Genomic DNA, 25,064 nt, shown 5'->3' with positions numbered 1-25,064 from the left:
AACAGCAAGTGGTTACATTACAGGACTTTTCATCACTTCTCTGGCCTATATATACCGTATTATATCCACCCACACTTACACACACTACATGGAATGACAACATGATGACATGACAGAGGTGTGACTAGTATAATTGTTCCTAAGATGTTATCTTGCAGACTGGGTTGTCACTTAAAATGACAAAATATCAGCAGATCAAATGAGACACCATTTCACTCTCCTTTAGGTATCTGGATATGATAAAAAAATATATAATTCCATGGGGAAAAAATGATAGGACAATTTTAATGTGGCATGTGTAAGTTAATTGAATAAACAACTGTGGCACACAAATGGGCTTGTATGAATTAAATGTGCTTTATATTTTGGTATATGTAAGAGAACACTTATAAGAGAAGTCCAACTGTAACCCGCAGAAAAGAGTTAATCAGCAATTGGTGTTAAAACACTTACCTGTATATTATAATTGGACAAGATGTCAGAACAAAACAATGTGGTTCCACATAACACAAGTTAAAGGTGCAGCATAGAGTTTTGGTAGAGGAATATTAAAGTTGGAGAAATGTCCAGATTCCAAAGTGTATGTTTGTAACTCTATACACAAATGTATTTGTGAAAAAGTTGCTCTTGCGCTTGTGTTTTTTTTATTTTTTATTATTAGTTGTCAAACACTGAAAGTAATACTTATGCCCCTGTAATACCCATAAAAGCAAACAAGACAATCAGCAACAGACATATATAGTTGTTTTTAACACTGTTGCAGTGAGTTAAAGCAGCCTTCAGAAACAAACAGATTTCAGGGACCTCAGCTGGAAATAAAGCAAATTAAACAAGACAAAATCAGCAAAGAAAAAATTGGTTCCCTTTTGGTCTACATTCTGGTATTTTCTCCTTCCAACCAGGATTGGGATCATTTTCAATCCAGTGTTAAAGGTCAAATGCATGTAGTCAGGCCCAATTTGTACCCATTACACCTACAGTTTCAAGTGACACCTATGAGTTGTTTTCCAGTTTCTCCTTGACACTTGTTTACCGTAAAGCCCACGCAGAGTATTTAACTATTCATCTTAGATATATCAGTCATACTGTGGTCCTTCATTCACAGCTCCCTACGGTCTGTATCACTATACTTTATCCAAGTGTAAATAATATCTCCATATCTTATTGGAATCAAACAATCAACAGGACTTAAACGTTTCGCAGCAAATATCTCACCAGACAGTGGCTTTTGTATGTTCTTTCCTGCATGTGTTGGTTCCAGGCTTCCTCTCATTGACCAAGTGACTTGTTCTCGAGTGTGTCCAAGCACTGTGATTGATTGAAGACCTGTTCAGAATGCACCCCACCTCTCGCTCAATGACAACACAGATCAGCCCCTGGTATAGGTACAGAAATCTCCGGAAGACTTTTTACAACCTCTCTGATTAACTTTTGGTTTAGTGTTCCTCAGGGTCCTGTTTTATTTGCCTTATTGAAAAAAATCATTAGTTTAGAAGTACAATCAATCTCTTAATGAATGACGTTTAGGAACACTTTTACTATCATCAAAGTAAAAGTATCAAACACTGTCATATTCTATACTTAATCATAGAATTAATATTCATCAATCAATTTTGTACACAATATTTTACAGTAGGTTTGGATTTTAACGTGTTCCAGAATCTCGAGGAAACTGTTTATTTCCAGATTGACCCAACTTCATAATTGTTTCATTTAATTTTACCAGGTCTTAGCCTTTTACTGCCCCCTGAAGTAAACGTTATTCTTGTTTTTACCACTAAAAACCACCGTTTTTATCAACTGGGACGATACGGGTGTCACAAGAAGTTCCCGAACGTCATCACTTTTATCACTATGAATTCCTCAATTGCTTCAATTCCTGTAAAAACAAAAATAACCCTTCATTCTAACTCCATTCATCTGACTCACAAGTTGTGAATGCACTTTCTGTCATGCCTGTCAGAATAATGAGTCAAAAGTTTTTCTACATGCTGAAATGTGCTGTATTTATGTCTTAAGAATTCCACTGATTCATTTCAAGAAGTCAGTCAACAATGATTATTTTTTTCAATACCATTTATTGAATGAAGCAGCACACAAAAACATTTGTACAGAATAATAGACTTCAAATTGTACAAAATGTGGATGTACCAAGAAATACGAGTGACCTTGACTGAATGAAAGTTTATTGTGCAAATAACAAAAAATAAGACATAGTGTTATTGACCTTGAGTAATACTATGGTTAAGAAATGACCTCTCTCTCTCCAAAAACAACAACACTGACTAAGCTTGCTTAACTTCTTCACAGCATTTGTACTAATCCTAACACATAAAAACTACCGATAACTCTTCTCAAACCAAAATGAGTGAGCCCTCTAGTAAAAAACTCAGTTTTCTTTTCATGAATTTTTTTTTTCTCAATGATTTAACGACAGCCTTGCATTTCAAATTTCACACTTTCAGTTCCACAAAAAAATAGCGGTAAAAATAGCAGTTCTTGCAAATGGCCACTGATAAAAAAATGAATTAAAACAAAACAATAAACTGCAGTTTTGAAACATGGCATCATCAAATAAACGTTACTGGAAGACTTAGTTGTGTGTTCATCACTTCATAGCGCTAGTGATGTATGCAAGAATATGAACAGTTCAAGAGACTCAATCACGCTGTTCACACGTCTTACTTTGTGCTTTTATTCTGTATGTTCGAGTGTGTGTGTGTGTGTGTGTGTGTGTGTGTGTGTGTGTGTGTGTGTGTGTGTGTGTGTGTGGATATGCTGATGTTTCAGGAGTGATTGTGCATGTTGATGTGCCTATGTGCACTTGTGGGGCCCCTGGGACTCAGTGCATCCTGCCTCACACAGGTAAGACAGGAGGCCTCACAAACAAACTGTGCACATCATGAAGAAACGCTTCTGGTAGTGATGGCAAGTCCGTAGTTATTAATACTGCTGGTGAAGCAGTGCTAGTCTAGGCACAGTTAGCCTCCATCTCCTGCTGGTCTGCCACCTCAGGCCACTGGAGCTGGAGTGAAGGATGGCATACTGAGCTGGCATGATTCAGCTCCGACCGGACTTCAGAAAATCAACTGGTTGCTTGTTCCTTCCTCTGATACTGGAGCATGTCTGTCACGCTCACTATGTCCTCCTCAGGGACCTACAAAATAGTCAAGTTCAAACAGTATTAGTTGGTTTTATTCTAAACCACTTAGAGGTAGCAATAAAAAAAAAGTATGCAGAGTTTTAACCTCAATAAAACTTTAAACATTTGATAAAATGTCAGAAAACACAGCTGGACTCTCTTTTTTTTATATTGTATTGAATTAGGACAATGAAAATCCATCAACATATCAGTAATACACATTGATGAAAAAAAGCTGGAATTAGCACCACAGATCTTTCTCAATAAGGACAAAAGGGAAGACTGGCAGTGAACCAAATGTGTTAAGTACTTGTTATAAAACCTGAACAACTGTAACTGCACTGACTTCATGGACGATCATGAAGACCTTTTCTCTGGTTGATGCTCTCAACCGACTCAATCTGGTCGATGAAATGTTTATTTTTCTTCATCACATATGGAACCATGTGTTGAGAAAAACCCAGAGTTGGACTGTACACACGTCCCTATATACAGAGGATGTAGGCCGCCAAGTGGGCAGGCCAGGTTCGGATCCAGAAATGAGAGAGAAAGAAATGTCTGCGCATATGCCTAAATCATATATTTTGTCTGATTCAAAAAGATGTGAAAACAGATGCAAAATAAGACATCCTAATATGAAAGTGACATAAGTAAAAAGGGTAAGTATTTTTATGCCATCTAGCAAAAAAAATAATTTCCTTGACTCAAAGGGAGCTTTTTTTTTTTATTTCCCATGGCTGGCCTTGGCCTGTCATTTGGGGAACTTGTTCAAATATAATAAACTCCAGCAAAACAAACAAAACAAACAAAATGCAGATTCATCTTTGAGATTCTCACTTTGAACACAATCTTTTTTAATACATTTTTTCTATATATATATATATATATATATATATATATATATATATATATTCTATTTTTTTCTAGTAGTTTCCATATAATTCATTAGTATTAACTGGCATATCCCTGGGTCTTTATTAAAGATAGAATGATCCTGACTAATCCATTCAAGTATTCTACTAGTCTACCCATCAGCCCCTACTGTATGCATGCTCTCTTTCACGTGCGTTTGTGACTTTGCTTTCGAAATGTCCTCAACGATTTCTGTTACTGTAATTTCTTGTTTCAACAGCTTTCTAAATGACCTTCATCCAAAAATAATGCCGTGTTTCATTTCCTACCGAATTCAAGAAAATGAAGAGAGAGGAACAGAAACAGCAACAAAACAATGTTTACTTTGGAGCTAATTCGAGGTTCAATGAAACGCCCCTTCTTCTCTGCAGTATTTGATGACACGGAAAAGATTTCAACTATGATGACTTAATAAAGGAAGTGATGTTTTCCTATTAGTGTTGTTGAAACATGTTCTCTTCTGCATACATTCATCATGCAGCATGGTTGCAGAGCATTTCTCAGAAATACACAAACGGAAGTGGGAGTGATGTAATAGCTGTTATTCTGAATGGAGTTTGCTATTGTTAGGTCAGCTTGTGGTTTACGCTAGTCCCACTCAAGTTTACAATGTTTATTTAGAAATAGAATTACTTGAGCAAGATTGCGTGCGATGGATGTCTATGACACTTTAGAGCTATATTCAGCCCGATGACATGCTAGCGTGCAACAATACAGCTGTTTCAGTTAATAATGCACTGCTCATCTCCAAAAAATGTCGAAAGTAGGAGTAGTGAAAATGACCACGGGAATAAATGTGGGATACCCTGAGATCACTACTGCGTTCACCTTTTTTTACATCCTCCTCTCCGGCTTACCTTCGGAAGAATTTGGTGACTAGCTCTAATTATGTCGGCTGAAAGATCGTTCAAATGATTTGTGACGCAAAGAGGAGGGAAGTTCTCTCCATTTCACACTCGCTAGTGAATAATTTGACGTTTTACTCCAGGGAAGCCCTTTCCCCTTTAGTCTTTATCTGTCACGGGTGAAGAGATAGCTTCTAGAAAAAGGGACTAACGCTAAATGTGCAGGGCTTTGACAGCCGACTGCATCCATATCAACAAGTCAAGTCTTCATTACGGTGACCTGGCAGAGATCAGTGTCGTGAGAACTTTAAAGACAAGGGAGTGTCACTGCTTATCTTTGCTGCTATTTTAAAATCGCTGTGCACCAACAGGATGTACTTATAACCACCCTTCTTTAACAAGTCAGGGTGAAACCAAATCAATTCTAAATAAAATTTATTTCTGATCATCTGAGGAGATCTTTTCCATGCGTCTGAAAAATTCATCCCCCACATTGAGGTAGGGAGGGAGATAAGACTCCGCTGATTAACTAGATGACTAACACTCTCAGATAAGTTTCTGTGTAAAAGCAAAAACTGAGATAATCTATTCTTGGTAATTTGATGCCAGGGGTTGTTGACTAAATTGACAGATGATTGCAGATGTATTTAACTCGACCATCACGAGGTTAAAGGAGAACGCAAACTTAATTCTGGGTTGAGAAAGGCAGAGAGCATCTGATAAGACGTTACACACATGAAGGCCTGTGAATTTAAGCACTGTTTCAGAAAAAAACAACAACACAGTTTTACATTGATCGAGAAAATCTGTTCTTGTTATGAGAGATGGATGATGGAACTGGTTACCAAAAAATGATTTGCGAATGTGGATTCAGCTGCTGAGATGAAACGTCACAAAAACACTGTTTACCGTGATGTATGTTTGGCGACGTTTGTCTTTAATAATTGATGTAAAATAAGTGTCATTGAGTCACTAATGTAATAACTGGCAAGCTTGGAAAGAAAACAATGTAGAACTATTTGACTCACCAGAGCATGGTCGAAGCTGAATGTGCTTATGTAATAGGCAGAAATGTCGCTGTCAGCCAGAGGCTGAGATATCTGGGCAACGATACCACATTCATCTAAAACAACAGAAAGACAAAGTGAAACATTTCAATATGAACATGTGCTGCTCTTCTACTGTATACACATTTACATCAGACTCTAAGTTGTTGATGTTTTCTTTTGAGTATGTTCTTTAATAATTCATTCAGAGAAGTTCAAGGCAGGGTTGGTAATTTTTTTATGAAAGTAGCATCCTCTCCATCTTCTCTCACCCTCTCCCCTCTGTGCTCCCTCAAAAGCCCCGCCCCTCACTTACATGCACTCATGCCATTGGTCCAGAAGTGGATTTTAGCTCATGCTTTGAGTGTGGGCTCGTGCATGCATGGGGTACAGAGCGAGCAGGGAGACAGGGAGGCGTGAATGGTTCGTGAAACTCGAACCGAGAGCCGACATTGGTTGAATTTATACGTGCTGCGACAGATGACAGATATTTTTATTTATATTTTTGTTTCTTCGCATGAATTATTAATTACTCTCAGAAACCTAAAGACAATTATGACCAAAATCGTTGAACTCTGGAGAAAATAACCAACTCTGCTTTGAACATGTATTTTACAACAGACACACTGTCCAAATCCTTTTTTTTTTTTTTTTTACAAAAGCTTCTCCTTAAATAATTGAAGCTCAATTTACAGAATCAATGTAATGAATATTAATACAATTGCAATTAAGTTCTGATAAAGAAAAGATCTCCTCTAGCAATAGTTTGTAACACTGAACGTGTCACTCTGAGTTCTTTCTACAGTTTCATAGAGCCGGGCTGTCACAGGCCATCATCACAAGAAGACGCTGCATTATAAAACACTGAGATGTTTCTATCATCAGCGTTCTCTGTCAGATCATAAGCAGACAAAAGATTTCAACAAAAGTCCTATGACTATTGAGCATTAAACTATATTTGAACTCCATTTAGATATTCTAATGTAATAACAAAGCAGGCTCTCCTTACCAAAGCCCAGTGGTTGTCCTCCTATCCGAACCATTCTCCACAGCTCCCCAGAGGAGCTGGTGAAGAGAAGATCAGCAGGAAACCTGCAGCACAAACATAATGCAGTGATTTCAACCATGCAAACAGCCCATTCCAAAGATAGACAGGGAAAGAGCAAGTTATAGATGTTGCAAAATAAATGCATTAAAAAAAACAAAAACAGAAAAACTCCAATAAAGTAACGACACAGCAAAAACAGAAGAATGAAGTGAGTTAAAGTTACTGTCTGTTTAGAAGGCTTAAATTAAATGAGCCAATAAAGCAGAATGACATGAAAGAGTCGTTGTAGATCAATAAAAAAATGCCAGAGAAACACATTTACAGTGTTTTCATCGACCGCATGTGCAGATGCTAGGTAGTGTAGAGTGTTAGCCTTACTGTCTCTGCGCCTCAGTGTCCATCACCAGTGAGATGTAGCCGTCGATGAGGGAGAACGAGAAGAACTTGATACAGTCCATGTCCTGGTTGGGAGAGGACTGTGCGTCCTCTTTTGGACTACAGAGGAAGTCACATATGTAAAACATTAAGTCATGAAAGTCATTAAAAAAAAAAGGGATTGTTAGTGAGATAGAAAATAATACATGATCCTGTCAGAAGAAAACAGAAGATAAAATAAAGTTAGCAGTTATTCCAAAGGAAGAACACTTTTTTTTGTTGCTTGGTCTCATGTGGAAACAACTGAACTTCACATATTGTTTGTATGTTACCCAAGAGGCAATACAAATAACTCAGTAGTAGGCGAAATCTAGTTTGCATCATGTGCTGCCACCTTGTGTTTCACAAAGGTACTACAGTTCACTACAACTACTTGCAATGCTCTCTGGACTAATGAAAGGTTCTAATATTTTACATCATCTCACCTGCTGGAATAAAAGAGCACGTCGATGAGCGTGGTGGCGATGGACGGCAGTGTGTCTGGGTCCAGAGACATGACACAGAACTGGTTCTGAGGGATCAGCACTGGGTGAACTGTAGGCTGGATGGCTGGAAAAGCAATGACAGGATTTGGTTGGACACAGCATCAGATCCATTGTAAGTATTCTTTCAGACGCCAGCCCCTTTGACAGTCTTAAATTGTATTAAAACACTTTTGAGACTTTCTTTATAGATGTATTTGACCTGTAAAGGCATAAACCCTGAGTGCCAAGAACATGACCGTATTGCCTAATGCAGGGAGTAAGTCGGTTTTAAATGAATTTCTTCTGCTTTAAATCTTAGCAGAGAAACTTTAGAGAAGGACAGAGAGGTGGGTCATCCAGGTTTGTGTGGCACTTTACCCATTCACTTTAAAGCTTACACACATTTCTAGTTTTAACTAAGTATAGATTGAAAATATCATCCATGACATGGTCTCTACTGTAAATATGCTCAGCGATTTAAGCTGGGATATCTTTTCTAATGTAGGAATATATCTGATGAACTGCTCTGTGATTTTTTTACTGAATATTTTGAACTGAAACCAAAGCATTACTTGAAATGAAACGATGAAATGACACTTTTTTTGTTTGAACATAGAAATGAAGCTTGCAAACGGTTCTGCAGTGTTGAAACATGACTTCTTTTTGTTTGTTTTCTGTTTTTCCCAAAATACAAAATGTGTCCAAACGACAGACATTGCTTCCATGTCGCAGATTGGATTTGTTGACCCTGAAAATAATTGAGATACTAAATGTCGGTTTCAACTAATTTCCAAGCTTTAATTCACCTTATGCAGTATATCTCTGCACCATGCTTGATACATCTCCCCACTTGTCCCCCTACTGAGGACAGAACATTAATTCAGTCTCTTTTAAATTGACTCATATTAATTTTTGGTTCCTTAAAGTAGAGTTTCTCTAGAACATTTTTCTCAACATTATTTTATCTCCTCTTTCTGTCACGCAGATGAAAGTAATGAAGCCAGTGCTGCATTCAGGTCACTGCAGTGAGTCAGTAGTTTACATCCAAGCAAAGCACGGTTGGTCGGTGAAAAGTGTCTTTAAGTGTTTCGTGTTGAGTTGGAAAAAAAACAAAACAAAACAAAGATAGAAAAGAATGTGAAACGGGTGGACACATTTTACAGCATGTTCTGCCCTCACGGCACAGCATGTCCTGTTCGTTATGGTCACAGTAAAAATAACTTCCTGTAAAGGACACACAGTTTGTCCACATAGTTTAAAGGTTCCTTTATGTTTGGTACTTAGTGCGGAACCAGTCTGTTTGCATTGTTGCATTGTATAATGTGGTATAGCGTGCTGTTTGTTTGGGTGGAAGAGGCTTTGTTTGGAACAAAAGGTGTCTTTGAACTGCAGTTTCTGTGTGATGGAAATACATTTTTCCTTTCAGCCTTCACTGGCACCGTCGCCTGAGTTAAAAGACAAAACTGGCCTTGGACACAGTTCACCTCCTGTCATGAGCTCTTCTTTCTCTAACTCTAATTGCCGTGCATTATTTCATGCATTAGTCCCTGTCATTCAAGTTGACGTTCTCATGTGAGGTTATTAACACTTCTTATGAGGTGCCATTAGCCTGGAGGTTATGACACAAGTGCCATGTGTGGAGGCTGTACTCTACTGGATCAAAAAGTTGCGTTTTCTAAACAACGTACATGTATGAAGTTTCTTTAAAAAAAAAAAAAAAAACATCTGCTAAAGGAGTTTTTAATAACTCGAGTCATTTTCAGTTGAGTTTAAATTGTGGCATGTGACATCGCACATATCTGAGTAACTCATTTAACCCATAAGCAATGATCTAATGTTCTATGTGACTACTACTATGGGTCTCTCCTCTCCTGATGAGGAACCTGAGGGTGATGCTAGAGGAACTTATCTTCAGATCGAGGACGTTACAGAATTCATACTGAACTGGTCCGGACTGAGACCTCTACCTTCTTTGCCGTTCTTCTGGAGGCCGTTGGAAACATCCTGACAGCGCACAGGGACAGACTCTCCTCCCACCTCCTTGTAGATATTGAACTCCTCCTCCAGAGTAGTGATGACCACAGCCAGGTCATTCTCTCTCACCTTACACAACGTGCATGTGGGACACAGACATTGGTGGTGAAAACCACGGTGTGAAACATGTATTTATAGTCTGCAATGAGCTAGTTAGCAGCACAAGGGGCCAGTATATCATGTGGTAAAGGCGAAAAACACACGCTCACTTGAAGATAACACTGCAGGAGTAAGTGGCACATTCATATATTTGCTGACACAAACGTCTGTGTTACCTATTTCTGCCCACTTTACACTTTCTCATGTAATACATCAACTAACTTTTCAATGCTCTCAGCTCTGTCGGGAATTAATTCCTTAACTGCAGAACTTGTCGAGCGGACAAAACTCAGACACCGTGGCTTCTTTTGTCTGGCAGAGCTCAGTAGGGGAAAGGCATCACTGCAAGATAAGGCGCCCAGAGTTTGAGTACATTAAGAGTTTGAAGAATTGCCCCAGACGTTGCTAAATTATACAACAGCGAAGAGCTTAGAGTGCCTCTTTCATTTGAACAAGCGACGAGTGAGTGCTGATTAAACTGGAGGGCGAACGCGAGAGAGGAAGTAGACTCACCAGGATGAAGTCAGTCTGATAGGTTGAGAGCATGAAGACAGAAACGTGCTGCTGGGCCAGCGGGGCGATGACCGACTTGGCGATTTTTGTAACGCCGACTGCCTGCGAGCTGCTGGAGGAGTTTCCGTTGGAGACGACGTTGAGAGGCAGCCAGATGGAGCTTTCTATCTTGAGGTGCTCTGAAGGCTGGAGCTCTGAATGGGGGTTAAAAGGGCAGAAGTTAGCCTCGGAGTCAGTGGGAATGCATACAGGATTCAGGACTTGACGCTGAGGCACTTTAGAAAACATGCACGGTTAAAAGTGATTCATTTATTTGCAGATCACAACATTGTCAATTCAGACAATTTGTTTTTTTTCTGACTCTTTATGTCCATATTTTAATAAAAGTACTGTACTTTCCTTTTAACCACACCTTTTACTTTGAAGGGAAGCTTTCCTTATCGCACCAAATTGGTGTGAACAGAATTGATTCATTCCTTTCTTTACCACAAAAAGGAGGACAGTAAAGGTGCAACTCCAGCCATTATAAGAACAGTAACCATTACCAAATGGTCCCATGGGGAGGAGCTTCTCACTGCTGGTACAGTGCCGAGCTTCCTAAATATTGTGACTGATCGACACAGGAGCAGATAAAAGATCTTTGCAGGAGTAATACAAAGTTCTCTCTTTAAAATTCTCTAACTGACGCAAACAAAGCTGATATCAGCTGTAAGGTTGTACAAATTGTTAGTGTGCAAGTCCACTTAGATTATTGTTGTTGAATCGTTTGATTTTACTGTATCATATCCGACTTTAAATTCTGTTAATGTAACAACCTTTATCTTCTGAGTCGTTGAGGCTTGAGTTTCAGGCAGGTTTGTAATCAGGCATGTTTTTGTAGATGAAACTGATGAAGTGGCAATCTGTAAGCATGGATTTTTCCAATGCAAAACCTCACACAAAAACCGTTGCAAAGTCTGCAAATCCAAGCTTTCATATTTTACAAAATAAACCTTCTGCAGCTCAGCAGTGCACTAACCAGCTGTGCTCTATAACTCTGTGTTTGACAGTGGGAGCTCTGCAGAGGCTAAACCAGCAGCAGGTTAATCAATGATAAAAAAAAAAAAAAAAAAGATTTAACAAAACCAGTCAGGTGTGACAGATGAGCTGTATTCAGTCTATCAGGACTGAACTGCTCACAACATTTCTACAGCAAACACAATGTTGTCACTTCATAGCAAAGCCTCCTTTCTCACAAAAGGTTTCTGTTGCACACTTGCAACTTTTTACTACCCTCAAGCCTTCATGTTCATGAAGGTGTAAAATATGATGCAGCTTTAAGTAACAACTTCCTCTTTTAATCTGCTGGGTACAAACGTACATACACTTCCTCTACATACACTTCCACTTCCTCTACCCCCCCGTAGTGGAGGAAGAGACGGGGGGGGGGGGCCTGTCTCTTCCTCCACCATGGGGACCTAAACAGCCATGCTATTTATACAGCACAGCGACACATTCAGCGCCACAACATGTTTGGGCATAGAGTGTGATCTGATACGAATGCATTTATGTGTTCAGTCGTCCAGGTTGGACTCGGTGTCAAGGAAGGGTCAAAAGTTTACAAGGGTGATCCCTCGGATGTAGCTGGAACAACATGAGTCTCTAAGCCAAAAAGGGAAAAGCAGGAAATTTCACTCTTTGTACCAAAACAAGACACAAGTGGAAGCTGGCGGCTACCTGGGAAACAGATGTCTATCCAGGAAGTAAACACGGGGCTGAAAGAAAGAGATACAGTGGTGATAACTTGGGGAGATGTGCAGCTATAACTTGTCTGTCACAAAGACAGAGTAAGGAATACACTTTGACAAAAAAAAAAGACTAAAATTAAAACACACTTCTGTCTTAAGAATGAGGTTAAATAGTTGCCTAAATGAACACTGACTTGCAGCAAAAATACTCATTTTTTTCCCCTTTTCTTTACTCCCCTTCAAAAGCACCAAAGTTCCAGTGTGGCTTCGCTTCACCAGCTTTCACCTCTTATAAATAGCCACTCAGTCAGGAGGAGAGCAAAAGAGACAGGGAGAGAAACAGAGCACCCAGAGGCGATATAAGCCTTTAACAAGTACATCTGTGTAAGAGATGAGGAGCACAGGGGTACATAAAGAAGGTTTTTACTGCAGACTCTGTCCCAACAGTGTAGTCAGACACGAGTGCTAATTCTGGAGGTAAACTCTGGGTACGAAAATAAGAAGACACATTTAAAAATGGAAAAATAAAAAATGCTGAAAAGTTGTTCTTATGTATTAATCATCAACCAAAAACAGCTTCGCGTTTGCCGTGATTTGCTTCAATATTTGCTTGATATATATATATATATATATATATATATATATACACATGAATATATATATTTTTTTATTTTTTTGAAGTTTGGATGTACTGTCCTTTCAAAGTGAGGTCTTGATGTATGTATATGAAGATATATATATAAACAAATTAAAAGATGCATTGTGAACCTTTTAGAAATCAGAGCAATGTTATTTTCATGTTATGTTGAATTTTCCTCGGGATCAATAAAGTATCTATCTATCTATCTCTATCTAAGTTGGAGGCCACAAATAGCAGCAACAGCTTGACTGCATATTATGGATCACTTTGTCATGACGCTATCTGTGATGCTTCAAATCCTTCAAGCAAAAGAGAGGAAACTGGTCTGACAATGAGGACTCCAGTCTTTTGAAGAAAACTCTCACTGAAGAAATGTTGAGCTTTCACAAACTCGGTGGAAACATCTAACCCAGGTAGTTGAGTTTGAGTTTGAGGAGTTTGAGGTTTAAGGTGGTCAGAATAGGTTGGGCATTGCAGGGTAACTCATGGTACACCAACATACAGCATCTGCTTCACCGAAGAATATAAAATGTTCACTGCAGGAAGAAAGGAAGTATTCACTGAGATTTGATGTCAGTTTCAACTCTTTCAGCTTTAACTTAGAACTTCTTTTCTCCCCTGTCTTGACGTCTTCTTCTTATTCTTCCAACTTCATCCTGCTGTCAACTTCTTCTTTGGTCAAATAACCATCATTCATGTCCTGACCATCATGAGGGGTCATGAAGTCAGGACGTGGTGGTGAGTCAAACTGGCAGGGAACCATATTTTCTTTGACTTAAAAAAAGTAGATATACTGTATTAGCAATTTGATAATTGTATCAAATGAGGCCAACGTTACAGTGATGTACTGATACAAAACATTAAGAAAACAAAATGCATGGACTGAAATTCTGCTTTCTATACTACTAGATGATGAATTCTAGTGAAATAATCTTGAGGGGTAAAAATGCTGGAGTTCCCCACTGGGTTTCCAAATTTGACGGTGGCAGTAACTTCCCTAAATGTAAGTCGTCGTGTGGTTGACGTCAATAGGTGCAGGTCTTGCATCATTTTCTGCCACTACAAACTCTTAAGCCAAGGCACAGCAATATTTTTGCACTGCACCAAACTAAACATTTATCAAAACATAGTATGAACCGAATACATTGATTCTTCAGGGCAGTCAGTGTATGTGAGGTCATTCCATGTGTCATAACAGTGATGAAGGACGTGTGCGCAGAGAGCGTTTCACCTTTGAATCCTTCCTCGTCGAGGACGACTGTGTAGTTCTCTGGCGTCTCCGTCAGACTGAAAAACTTGCATCTGAAAGAGGACAGGAAGTACAAGTTGAGGGAGCATATGGTGAGAAAATTGAGACAGCATAAAAGAAAAAGGGAGATAATGAGGAGAGGGGAAGGAGAAAGGAAGTGGAAGAGCAGTGTTATTCATCTGCAAACAACAAAAGAAAGTTCAGATTCCCATAATAACAGCAACCAGGAATCCTGTAAATGGATTTCTACGAAATCTGTTCCGGTTTCAGGACCGGCTGTCACTCAATTAGGGCAAGCACAAGCACAGTATTATGCCAGCAACGCTCCTTTGTCTACAGAAAATGCTGGGTAACACACCAAACTGGGGCAATTGTTCAGTTTTCAACTGCTGCGTTCAGGGAGAGACCACAAAACCTGCATGTACATAAAAACTTATTATATAATCATCTAAAATGTTTATGTGTCAACACAGTCAGGCCTGTTTTTTTTTCAAGCTTTTGGTCAACCTACTAATGTTCGCTGCCTCTTGTATCTTCTGTCCCCTGTGGTAAAATATTTGAAAGGACTGTGCCATTTGCCAACTGATGTGGGCCAAAAAATAGACAGGAATTATAAAGCTGACCAGGCATAATGTCAACGTCTTTTTTTAGCTCTCTCTAATGAACAAACCTTTACTTTCCTTCTTTACAATTCATACGACTTCCTCTCCCTACTCTGGTGTTTTGTGCCCTCATCAGGATTGGGGCTAAAAACATTTGCTTGCAAAGGCTGTTGCTTCGTCAGGCCGGCGGGTTTAGTTCTATTGAATGTTGCCTATGTGGAGAAAAAGGGGGGGGGATAAATGGGCCCCTTGGGTTTGGTACAGGTTTCGTCAAGTGAAACACAGACAACTGTTACTGGACAGGAGAAAATTGCGTTCCTTTCTTTTCACGAGAAATAGTTTTAGCAAGTATGAGAGCAAAAAAAAAAAGTCGTCAGAGATAGGATTGAATGAAAGGATCAACTGTTGGCCAAGAAAAGTGATTGCAGTGTAACTCAGGTGTTGGATTTGCTCTTTAGCCTCTATTTGATTTTGCCATTTAATGCTTCTTCAACAGCAGAACCTGAGGTCAATCTCAACTGACCATTTCAGGCTTGCAGCCTTCAATTTAGCTTTTAGCATCTATTTTGCAACCAGTGTTCACTAGATTTGAGTTTGGAGTTCAAAGGGGGTTGAGTCATTTATATTACACTGTTAATTCCACTATCACGTTTCTATGTAGAGGAGAAAGTCAGAGCCAGTAAACAATTAGCTTAGCTTAGCATAATACAGGAAAGATTAGGGAGCAGCAAGTCTGTGATTAATCGGAACAAAACAATACATATAAAATAACGCTATGGCAACAAAGAGTGGATCAAATCATTCAAAGGGGATATCCACCAGAAGTACAATGCAAGTAGATAGAAGTGTATACATTTTTTATGATATTTTTGAGATGTGTGTGTGAACACAAACAGCAAATTACACGACTCACTTTTTCCTGCCATCACTTGTTCTAAAAAAAAAGGCCCCTTTGTTTAAATATTAGAAAAGGACTGTGTCAAGCTGCTAACTGATTCAGGCCATTGTAGTTACAAATTTAACTACAAAAAAAAAAAAAAAAAAGGCCTGGAAAAAATGACTACCAGGCATCATGTCATCAGGCGGGGTTGATGTTTTTATTGCAACAGCGCAATCATTGTGCACATAATAAAGCTGCTTCATATTATTTTCTGCTTGCAAGTATTTTCTTTTGCCCTTCTTTGTCAATACTGTGAATATGTCGAATTACACACAACAGGCAAAACTAATTCATTGTAGTGTTCGGCTGTCGCTCTCTCTGCAACTGTCCTTTTTTTACAACATTTCTTGCCTCCATTTATTAGCACATGTTTTAAACATGTTCAAACAGCTTGAGTTAGTAAGGCTTTTGATATTCAGCAGAGAGAACATACGGTGAATTTCCACTGCTCCTGTAAAAAAAAGAAGCACAACATATTCCTGTTTTCTCAGGATGTCCACATCAAGATACACCTTACATTTCCTCTGCTTATCAGTCCGCTAAAGCTGTTACAGTAGAAGCCTGAGTGAGACTGCGAGACTCCTGACTCAGCAAAAAGTAATCCCTGCCATGAGATGAGACAATCACCCGCAGAGACAAAGAGAGACAGAGGCACAACACGATAACACAAACTATCAGCTGTGCAGGCAGACTCAGCTGGCCCATTGTGTTAGAACACCCCGCTCATTTCCTGTCTACCATTCACCTTTCTTAGCTCTCAGAGTTCTACAGGTAATAGTGCACAGCACGCCAACGATCTAACCTGAAAGTGAGAATAATCTAATGAATTTCCCCTTGTGGGACAATAAATCTGAATCTGAAAGACAGATTCACTGCATGTGATGTGTTTCAAGAAAAGAAGATAAAGGCACTTCTTTAATAACCTCCAAGGCAGCCAAACTTCAACAAAAGCAGTGGCTGTGTTGTCAAGCAAACTGAGGGAGCTCTAGCAGTGATACAACCCCGACTGTGTTTCCTGTTTATAAAGTACAAATAGTACAGATAGGAGAGATAGAACACCTAAGCTTTATTGTAGAATAAAAACAGGCCTTACATTTAAAATCACTACAGTTCTCTTCATCACATCCATACAGAGTCTCCTTCCTCCATGGGGATAGAAAAATGAACGTTAAGCCATGCGTGCTTGAAAATGACTGGAAAAGTTCTCGGCGGGAAAATGTGACGTAAAAATGTAAAAAGGACTTCAGATGGCGGACAAAGTTGATTGTTTGTTTGCCTTCATATCATCATTATAGCATTGTGGAACAGGTTTTATTCACAGAATCAACAAAGTTGAAATGAACACAAAGTTGAACAGATTATAGAATGAAGCTGCTTCTCTATGTGCACGACAATTACACCGTCACTTACTGCTTACATGATTTAAAAGTTATCGCCCCTGCCAGCTCGCTCATGATGAATTTTCCTAAATATCACCTCCTGCTGTTAACACATCGGCTCACCTCAACTTCACATGGAAATCTTACTACGGAGCTGGCGGAGAAAAGTCCAGGATTAATCGTGATGAAAAATGCCATTTGTGTACATATGTGCATCTAACCCCAAAATCTGAATTAATTATTTAAATAATGTCTCCTGGCAACAAAAACCTTCTGCTCAGACAGTTCCTATTATCAAAGTCTCTGCATCAAAACATAAAGGGGGGAAAAAAACTAAAAGTGCCAAACAAAGAAAGCCCAAAGGAAGCTCACTATTGATGTGTTGGATAAGCTTTGAAAAAGTTTGTCCTACCATGTAAGAAAACAAATGATTGAAGGGAAAGGATGTTCGGAAACGATTGAAAGTTAAAAAAGGGACAAACTGAGAAGGTGAAGGGAAAAGCAGGCATTGACAGGGAGGTAGAAGAGATATCAAATAAGTTTGGCAAAGTAATATTTTTTATCAAGAAGAATATCTGAGTTTGGGAGGGAAGGTCAAACCCCCGGCTCCCCCCTGCAGACTGCAGACCTTCAACTAGTGCCAGATGGATAGAAATGCAGGGTCTCCGCCTCTCATAATTCCAGACGTGTTGAAAAGAGTCTCCAAGCCATGAAAAAAAAAAAAACAACTTCTAAACAAACAAAAAGCACTTCTATAGAAACACATGACAACATACAGCTTTACTGCCTACAGGAAATGCATCTCTGAAACTTTAAATACTGCCAACAAATAGGGCACATGTAGTTTTACTGACTCCAATGTCCAAAGAAAACATGAAACAAAGAGTGCCTTCTTTCACGCACCTGAAAAAGCTGATATGCAGGAGGAGCTGTATATGTGTGAAAGCAATAAGGTGCATAAGGTCCATGTGAGCTGATGTGAGAACGCAGCAACATATTGTTCAGAGAATTCCCCTCCAGCCAGTAGGAAGAGGTGGTGACTTTTATATTCTATGACCTAAATCAGCGAACAGACCTGAATGCACCTACCTGCTACGATCTCCTGCACTTTATTAAATCGGCTGCATTACATGTTCTGTTCGCCAGTGTGTTCTCCTCACACACACGAATATTGGAATTCTGTTGGACAACACTCAACATCGATGTTTAAAGCAAATATTCTTAAACTAGCATCGTATTGAAGAGGTATAGTTTCCTCTGTAGCGTCTGACAGGAGAGCCTCAATTATCTGTACTTTCAGGAGTGCGTACGTGAAAACAGCTCAAGACGTAATTAAAGTGCATTTATGATGCATGACTGATTAGTTCATTCAATTTTTAAAATGTTCAGTAAATCTTATGCTCCATTAATCAATCAAAATATATGAACACTAGCATGTGCAACTTGTTTAAATAACTTCTATGCTTGATTTGACATCACTATTATCCAACCATTCCTTGAGATTAAGGTCTGTTAACTACACTGAGCTGTGGAAACTTGAGTCTCTCTGACTAATCAACAAATCAAACATGTTTGTACAGCCCAACAGCTCCGACATAATCTGAGTATGATCACGCATGGTGATAGGTTTTATTGAGGCATGGAGGAATATAGGCGGGAGGAAGTGGAAAATAACCAAACAGAAGAGGAAGCAACAGGTAGCAAAGAAGCAGCCAAACCAAGCACACGAGAGTCTTGACTTTGATCCAGCTTCTCAAAGATGAAGTTAGTCTCAATCTAGTGCAGAGGTGAGAGTTGGTGGGGGGTTTCTACAACTGATGCTCCAGCTGTTGACACATGATAAGAGGGGCGCAAACCAGTGTTGTTGAAGTGTGAAGAGTTAGCCTGAAGCTAACTCAGTCGCATTGTTGCAGCTTCTAACAAACCTATCTTTCGGGTTCTCATGGACTCTTCCTATTTAGAAACAATGGGGAAAATAAACTTTTTTTTTTTTTTTTTCCAGAAATCATTGCTTGTTATTAGAGGGGGAGGGGGCCAGCCTTTTGTAAACGAGGACAGCGAGAGAGCCCCGACCTTGACAGATCACTAAGGCAGACAAATGGAAAACCCCCCCACTGGGTTTCTGGCTCAGCTGAGGTATTGTTCAGACTCATGCTCTCGTTTTTGAGCCTGCAGAAGAGAAGAAAGCAGGACTGTGTGGAGCCTGCAGGGCTGTGTCCACACACAGTACAGTAACACTGATATGTTGGGTTGATACTGGCCTGTGATTATTACCACACCCATTAACCCCAAACAAAGTCGAATAAGAACACAAGACCACAAATTTGATATTTTCATTCATCGTAGGAATGTGCTTCTCTGGGCCTCCATCTCCCGCACGAGAGGTGTGAAAGTGCCTCAGATGTTTCTGCTGGAGGACAAAACCGATCCTCTTCACTCCGAACAAGCCTGCTTACTGCAAGAGATAACCTCTTTAAAATTCTGCTCAGGAGGACTGCTTTCAAATTACTTTGAGCACATTCTTGGTGAAGCTGATCTCTAATGAATAGCAGGGGCCTGAGAGAGGGAGACCTTTGAAGAGAAGCAAGGCAATCACGTTTGTTTTCCCCTCAACAATTGTTTTGAGTTGAACTCCCTACTTCTTCACCACTCCCCGATCTCCCATTGTCTTTCGTCTCACCAGAGGGGAACAAATCATATATAATAATAAAAACAACCTCTGCTGCAGATAAAACAAAAAATAAAACAGGAATAACAGGGCAAAACACAAACCCGTCCGCGCTACTGAATGATGACATAACTCCAAAGCACGCACAACAAACCACAGAAAAACAGACAGGCCTGCTAAATCCAAGGAAGTGCAGCCTACACGCTTTAGTGTTTTACTCTAGGTACCAACACTGTACGGAGCCTGTTAACATGGAATGAAATAAATTACAGTCTGCAGATCTAGATGCAGAACATTTACTCATCCTGGACCGTTTGGCCTGTACCAATAAAGATGTAAATCTGGCTATTATTCACTCTGATTTCCTCAGTGGGATTGTTTGTAAGGTGTTACCAACATGACACAATGCGTTTGGTATGGACATGTCCAAACCTCCTTTATCAGCCAATACTCCAAGATAAATGAGTGCACATAGGTGTGGCTTGATGCAAAGTGCACGACCAAAAAAAACAACAAAAAAAACATTTAAGACTTAAATATTCGGTTACCATATCACTTTACATGACGTGGATATCACACAGGCATGCACAGGCTCTTCCGGTTGTCTTGTAAACGGATTAATAAGGGGTTTTTCTTCTATCCACTGTATGCTTGTGATAAGTACATCCTTGAGGACAGTATATTTATACTTCAAGTCATAGAATCCAGAGGAGGAAAAAATCTACCATTTCTATCCAAACTTCTTCGTAACTTACGAACGCAAGTATCTGCCTGCATCTTGTATCAATGGCAGCTTTTAAAGACAGATGTTGAGCTCTTCTAGCCATTTATATGTGGGGCAGCCAGAGCAATAAACACTTACATAACAATGAGAGGATATCCAGGGATTAACCGAGAACTGGTACAGATGCCTACATGAGATCCTGGCAACTCACATTCTGAATGTTGGCTTTAGGAAAAGAGGGTCAAAGGTTGAGACTTTGCAGGAGACTGGGGGGGGGGTTTCTAATCAATACTGGAGGTGTTTTGTCCAGAGGATGCAGCATGCATTAAAGACATTCATGTCTGCAATTAACAGGATTACAAGTGCATGGTTGGTAACATGTGGGAGTAAAATGTTTAAAACCGCTGCAGGATTTTCTTAAAGAAAACATTCCAGCTGCAATGCACTGTAAGAAAAGCTTCCCAAAGCCCTGAAGCTCACCGGCTGGTTTGTAGGTTTGCAAACGCTAAATATCTATCATAAACCTTTATAATTGCCATCAACTTCGTGCATGGCATTGTATCATTCATGGAGGCAGAGCAGGGCATGCACGGGCAAACAGCCGAAGAATAGCTCGGCCACCCAATGAATGAATTAGCACTGAACTAGTTTATCACATGTAGGCTCGCCGTCCTGGATCAGAGGCTGAAGGGAAACCGGATCGCCACAAAACATCTGAGCCCGATCTTACCGTGTTCTGCTCCGGAGAAATATCAGTTTAATCAGGGGGTGTGTGAAATTCACAAGCCCATTCTTGGATATGCTGATGACTCGTAGTCTATGGTCCAAAATGTGCAAGTCCATGTTGTCGGTTTGAAGCAGTGCAGTCTCCGCTCTGTGTGTGTGCATGCAGCGGAGAAAAGGACTCTCTAGCTGAGGGATGTCATTCAGATGTTAAATATAGGCCCGGCTGATGATGACCATTGCGAATTACAAATTCAAGCCACCACGTCCCGCTGTGCTCGACTCACTCACAAGCAGAAAAACAATCCGACGCAATCCGACTCCAGCCCATCTAAACTACTGTATATTCAAATGACAGGGACAGACCCACATATGACACGCCCCCTCCTCTTAAAGCTACAGGTTCATGATTCATGAAAAAAATCGGCTGTGTATCTACTTTTTGTCTTATTAAATGCGAAGCACATGCAGGACGAAGTTAAGAGTAAACATGGCCTCATTGCGCACACTTTACTTCATTTAACCTTTGCGATTGGTGTCATTGATCTGACTTTGTTTGTTATTGTCATATAGTAAACCAGGCAGTTTGATACTTAAGCTCGACCTAGAAATAGTGCAGTCCCCAAATGCTACCGTCACATTTTTTGAACATTAAATTGAACACTCAGGTGATGTATGCATATGTATTGAACAAGAAACATTTATTGGGTTGTTAAGTGGCTTCCATTCTTCCATCAACTTTACCTATGGACTTATAGAGTGAGGTCAACTCAATTCAAAGGCACACATAGTAGTAAATGAAGGTGTCCATGCATTCAAACATGTTCTCTCATTTCTCATATTGTAAGACAGTTTGGTCTTAAACTGTGATCTTGGTCTTTACTTGGACCAAACTTGCTCTTTGGTCTTCCCCCTCCCCAAACAGAAACCTCTCATCACCATTCAACCAGACCCTGAAAATAATGGGCAAAAGACATGTTGTGTATCGCTGTCATACACTGAAAAATAATTTATTGAGCGCTTAATGCATTTATGTTTCTCTTAAACTATAGTTTAAATGTATCAGCAATCTGGCCCCTGCACCTCTCTCTAGATGTGTTCAAAGGCAGGGCAGTAACAGGGCAAGGGTGTAAACTGTGGAACACATCACCACCTGAACTACAATTCTCAGACTTAACCTCAGCTGTACCCACTTTTAAATAGTATCTTGAATCCATCATTTAAACTGTTTTTTTGTTTTATTTTGCATATATATAAATATATATATATATATATATGAAACAGAGGTCGCCAACATTGTGCACGTCGTGCCGTCTCTTTAAAACAACATGACCCAGTACACTAATAAAAGATTTTGTAGTCATGTACATTTAACTTAATATATCTGATAAAATGTATCTAATATAAATAGATAGTAGTAGTATAGTATCTGATCATTTTGGTTGCATTAATCATAATCATTATGTTTATGTAATTCTAAATTAAGAGAATTTTTAATGAATCCAATTCAATAGAATTAGCCAGTTTTTAGTTGACGAGCACTTCCTGTTATTTTGCGCCTTTTTTCTGCTTTTGAATTCAGCAGCTATCATCTGGTCACAAGACATAAAGAATAATAAGAATAATTTAACTCAACATTTTCATTTGGTTGACATAGGAGAGGTTTTTTTATACTGTAATGTTAATGACAACTTGTGGTTGTATGCGCATAATATTTACAGTCTATGATGCTACATTACAAAAGAAAATTAGCAAGCAAAGTAATCCAGAGAGACAGAGACACTGTTGAGGTAAACTATGCATGTTATGTTAATGTAGGCTATAGTGTGATGGTATTGCACCACAATATCAGAAAGATATCGCGAGTATTTGCACTAAGAAAACAATTAGCTTTATTTGAAAGTTGCATTGAAAGCAATTGCTGTTAATCTACGGCTAATTTTCAACACTAAAATACTGTTTTGATCTAAAACAGTTAAGAACTGTAGCTAGCAATGCATTGTGATGCTCACCCTGAAGCAAACTGACAAAGGCCATAAACAGTATACTGATGTTTTAAATTACAGGACACTGCAGTATTTTTTTTTTTAAGAGTGTGTTGCCTTGAGAACTTGGAGCGCGATCACTAATGTGATATGTTAGGTTGTTTGTTTTTTGTTTCTAAAAATATGCTACTGCTTATTTTTCTCCGTTTTTTTTTAAATTAAAATACCCAAAGCCATCAACTCCTGAATGGAGACTCTTTGGAGGATCATTTCAATTGCAGTTTTCAGAGAAGGAAACACAATATGGAGGACATGTGCTACACACCAACGAGACCTGCTTCATCAACATGCATCGGATTTTAAAACTACAAATTAGACTCTCATTGATATCTTATTTCATTGATATTGCGGGGGATGTTTGATACCGACAGATCGCTATCGGCGAGCCCGGGGCCCGCTGATAGCGACAGGTGTGTAAATGTGTCCTCCTATAGTATTATAGGGTTTTATGTGATCAAATGTTGTACATTTGTTTATTCAAAGGCCAAATTAGGGACAAAAGTTGGAAATTAGCAATAGCTGTTAACTCTCTGTGCAACAGAATTTCATACCCTGTCTTGAAACTATCTTCAATTGCATTGTCCCTAGAAAATAAATGAATTAAATAATGTGAGTTCATAAAGTACAATAGCACGGGACACTGATGCCCAACCCTTATTTACTTGCACATCCCCTATTAAAACAACATACTGTCAACTCCTTATTACATGATGCATTTCTTAGAATAGTAAAAAGTGCACAACTTCAAAAGGTAATTTCAAATACAATAATCTAGAAATTAAACTTTCTTTGTATACTTTGTAACCATAAATAATCACTGTGGGGGTTGTGACTTTAAGGTTTGAACCTTGGATTGCAAGAAGCAATACAACAGTGTTACAGTAGTTGTGTGTTTCCACTGCTGCCTGAAGTTCTGGGAAGTGTGAATCAGCCTGTATTGCTTTGTGAATTGATTAACAATAAAAAGAAGACAAGTGTTGAAATTCTATTTCTGAAAAAGCTTTTCCATCACCAAAGTTAGAATATGTTTTATTTAAAGATGTTTTTTTTAATGGAGAATAAAAAAATACAAAAGAAAAAATACACATCCCTTATTATTTTATACAAACAATAAAAACAAAAGATTATTCCTGAAGAAGTGAAACCAAATTGTTTTCTCACCATGAATGAGTGAATACCTTAAAATACACTGAAAAACTAAACAAGTTGAAAAGATAAAAAAAACACCTTATTTTTAGTTCAGTAAATTTGTTCTTGAAGTCATTAATTTACTCCTGTGTTTTGTACCTTTTTATAATTGTAAGTCAAACTTTGATTAAAATAAAGGTAGTGTAAAAACAATGGGCTTTCAGCTGCAGTCTTTCAAACACAGTGGGTGATCTAAACCCTGCTATGACCAATCAGAGACATTCAGCCCTGCAGGGGCTGCATGCTCTATTGTCAAACGTTCCTGGACCTTCAGAGAGTACATAACCCCGAGCAGGATCTTTTTTTGTGGCTGAACCTCCACCCCAGAATTACATTTCTACCCTGGTAGATCTGGTGGAGACGCACGTAATTCCTCAAAAAGACCATCGTTCTAGGGGACAGTTCCTCCGGTCGAAACAAGCTACAAGAAGTTCACCCAACTGCACATAAACCAGACATTTATCCCATCCAATCTGAAACGTCGACTATAAGGTCTTTTTGTCTGATATACAGGATATAACTTTTGTGCTTCTGCAAGTGATCAACTCCCTCCAGTTCAGTCATTTGGCCGGAGGCCCTATATATTATTTAAGTTCTTTGTTATTTCTAGACCAGACTGAAACTAGACTAGAAGTCCAGAT

General features: G+C 39.1%; 1 protein-coding gene across 1 annotated transcript; it reads right to left on the bottom strand.

The window, feature by feature from the left end:
- Nucleotides 1-2,169: 2,169 nt before the first annotated feature.
- On the bottom strand, nt 2,170-21,551 carry castor1 (cytosolic arginine sensor for mTORC1 subunit 1). The gene is made up of 9 exons (XM_079340325.1): nt 21,198-21,551; nt 14,137-14,207; nt 10,539-10,732; nt 9,860-9,995; nt 7,854-7,977; nt 7,372-7,488; nt 6,955-7,037; nt 5,928-6,022; nt 2,170-3,157 (listed from the first exon to the last, which is right to left on the bottom strand). The coding sequence occupies exons 1-9, from the start codon at nt 21,353-21,355 to the stop codon at nt 3,086-3,088; spliced, it is 1,050 nt and encodes a 349-aa protein (XP_079196451.1). The 5' UTR covers nt 21,356-21,551; the 3' UTR covers nt 2,170-3,085.
- Between the last annotated feature and the right edge of the window lie 3,513 nt (nt 21,552-25,064).

This window comes from Symphodus melops (assembly GCF_947650265.1).
Source record: "Symphodus melops genome assembly, chromosome: 1".
NCBI classification, from domain to species: Eukaryota; Metazoa; Chordata; class Actinopteri; order Labriformes; family Labridae; genus Symphodus; species Symphodus melops.
The sequence above is the reverse complement of the archived record's forward strand: the minus strand, read 5'-3'. Positions and strand labels throughout refer to the sequence as shown.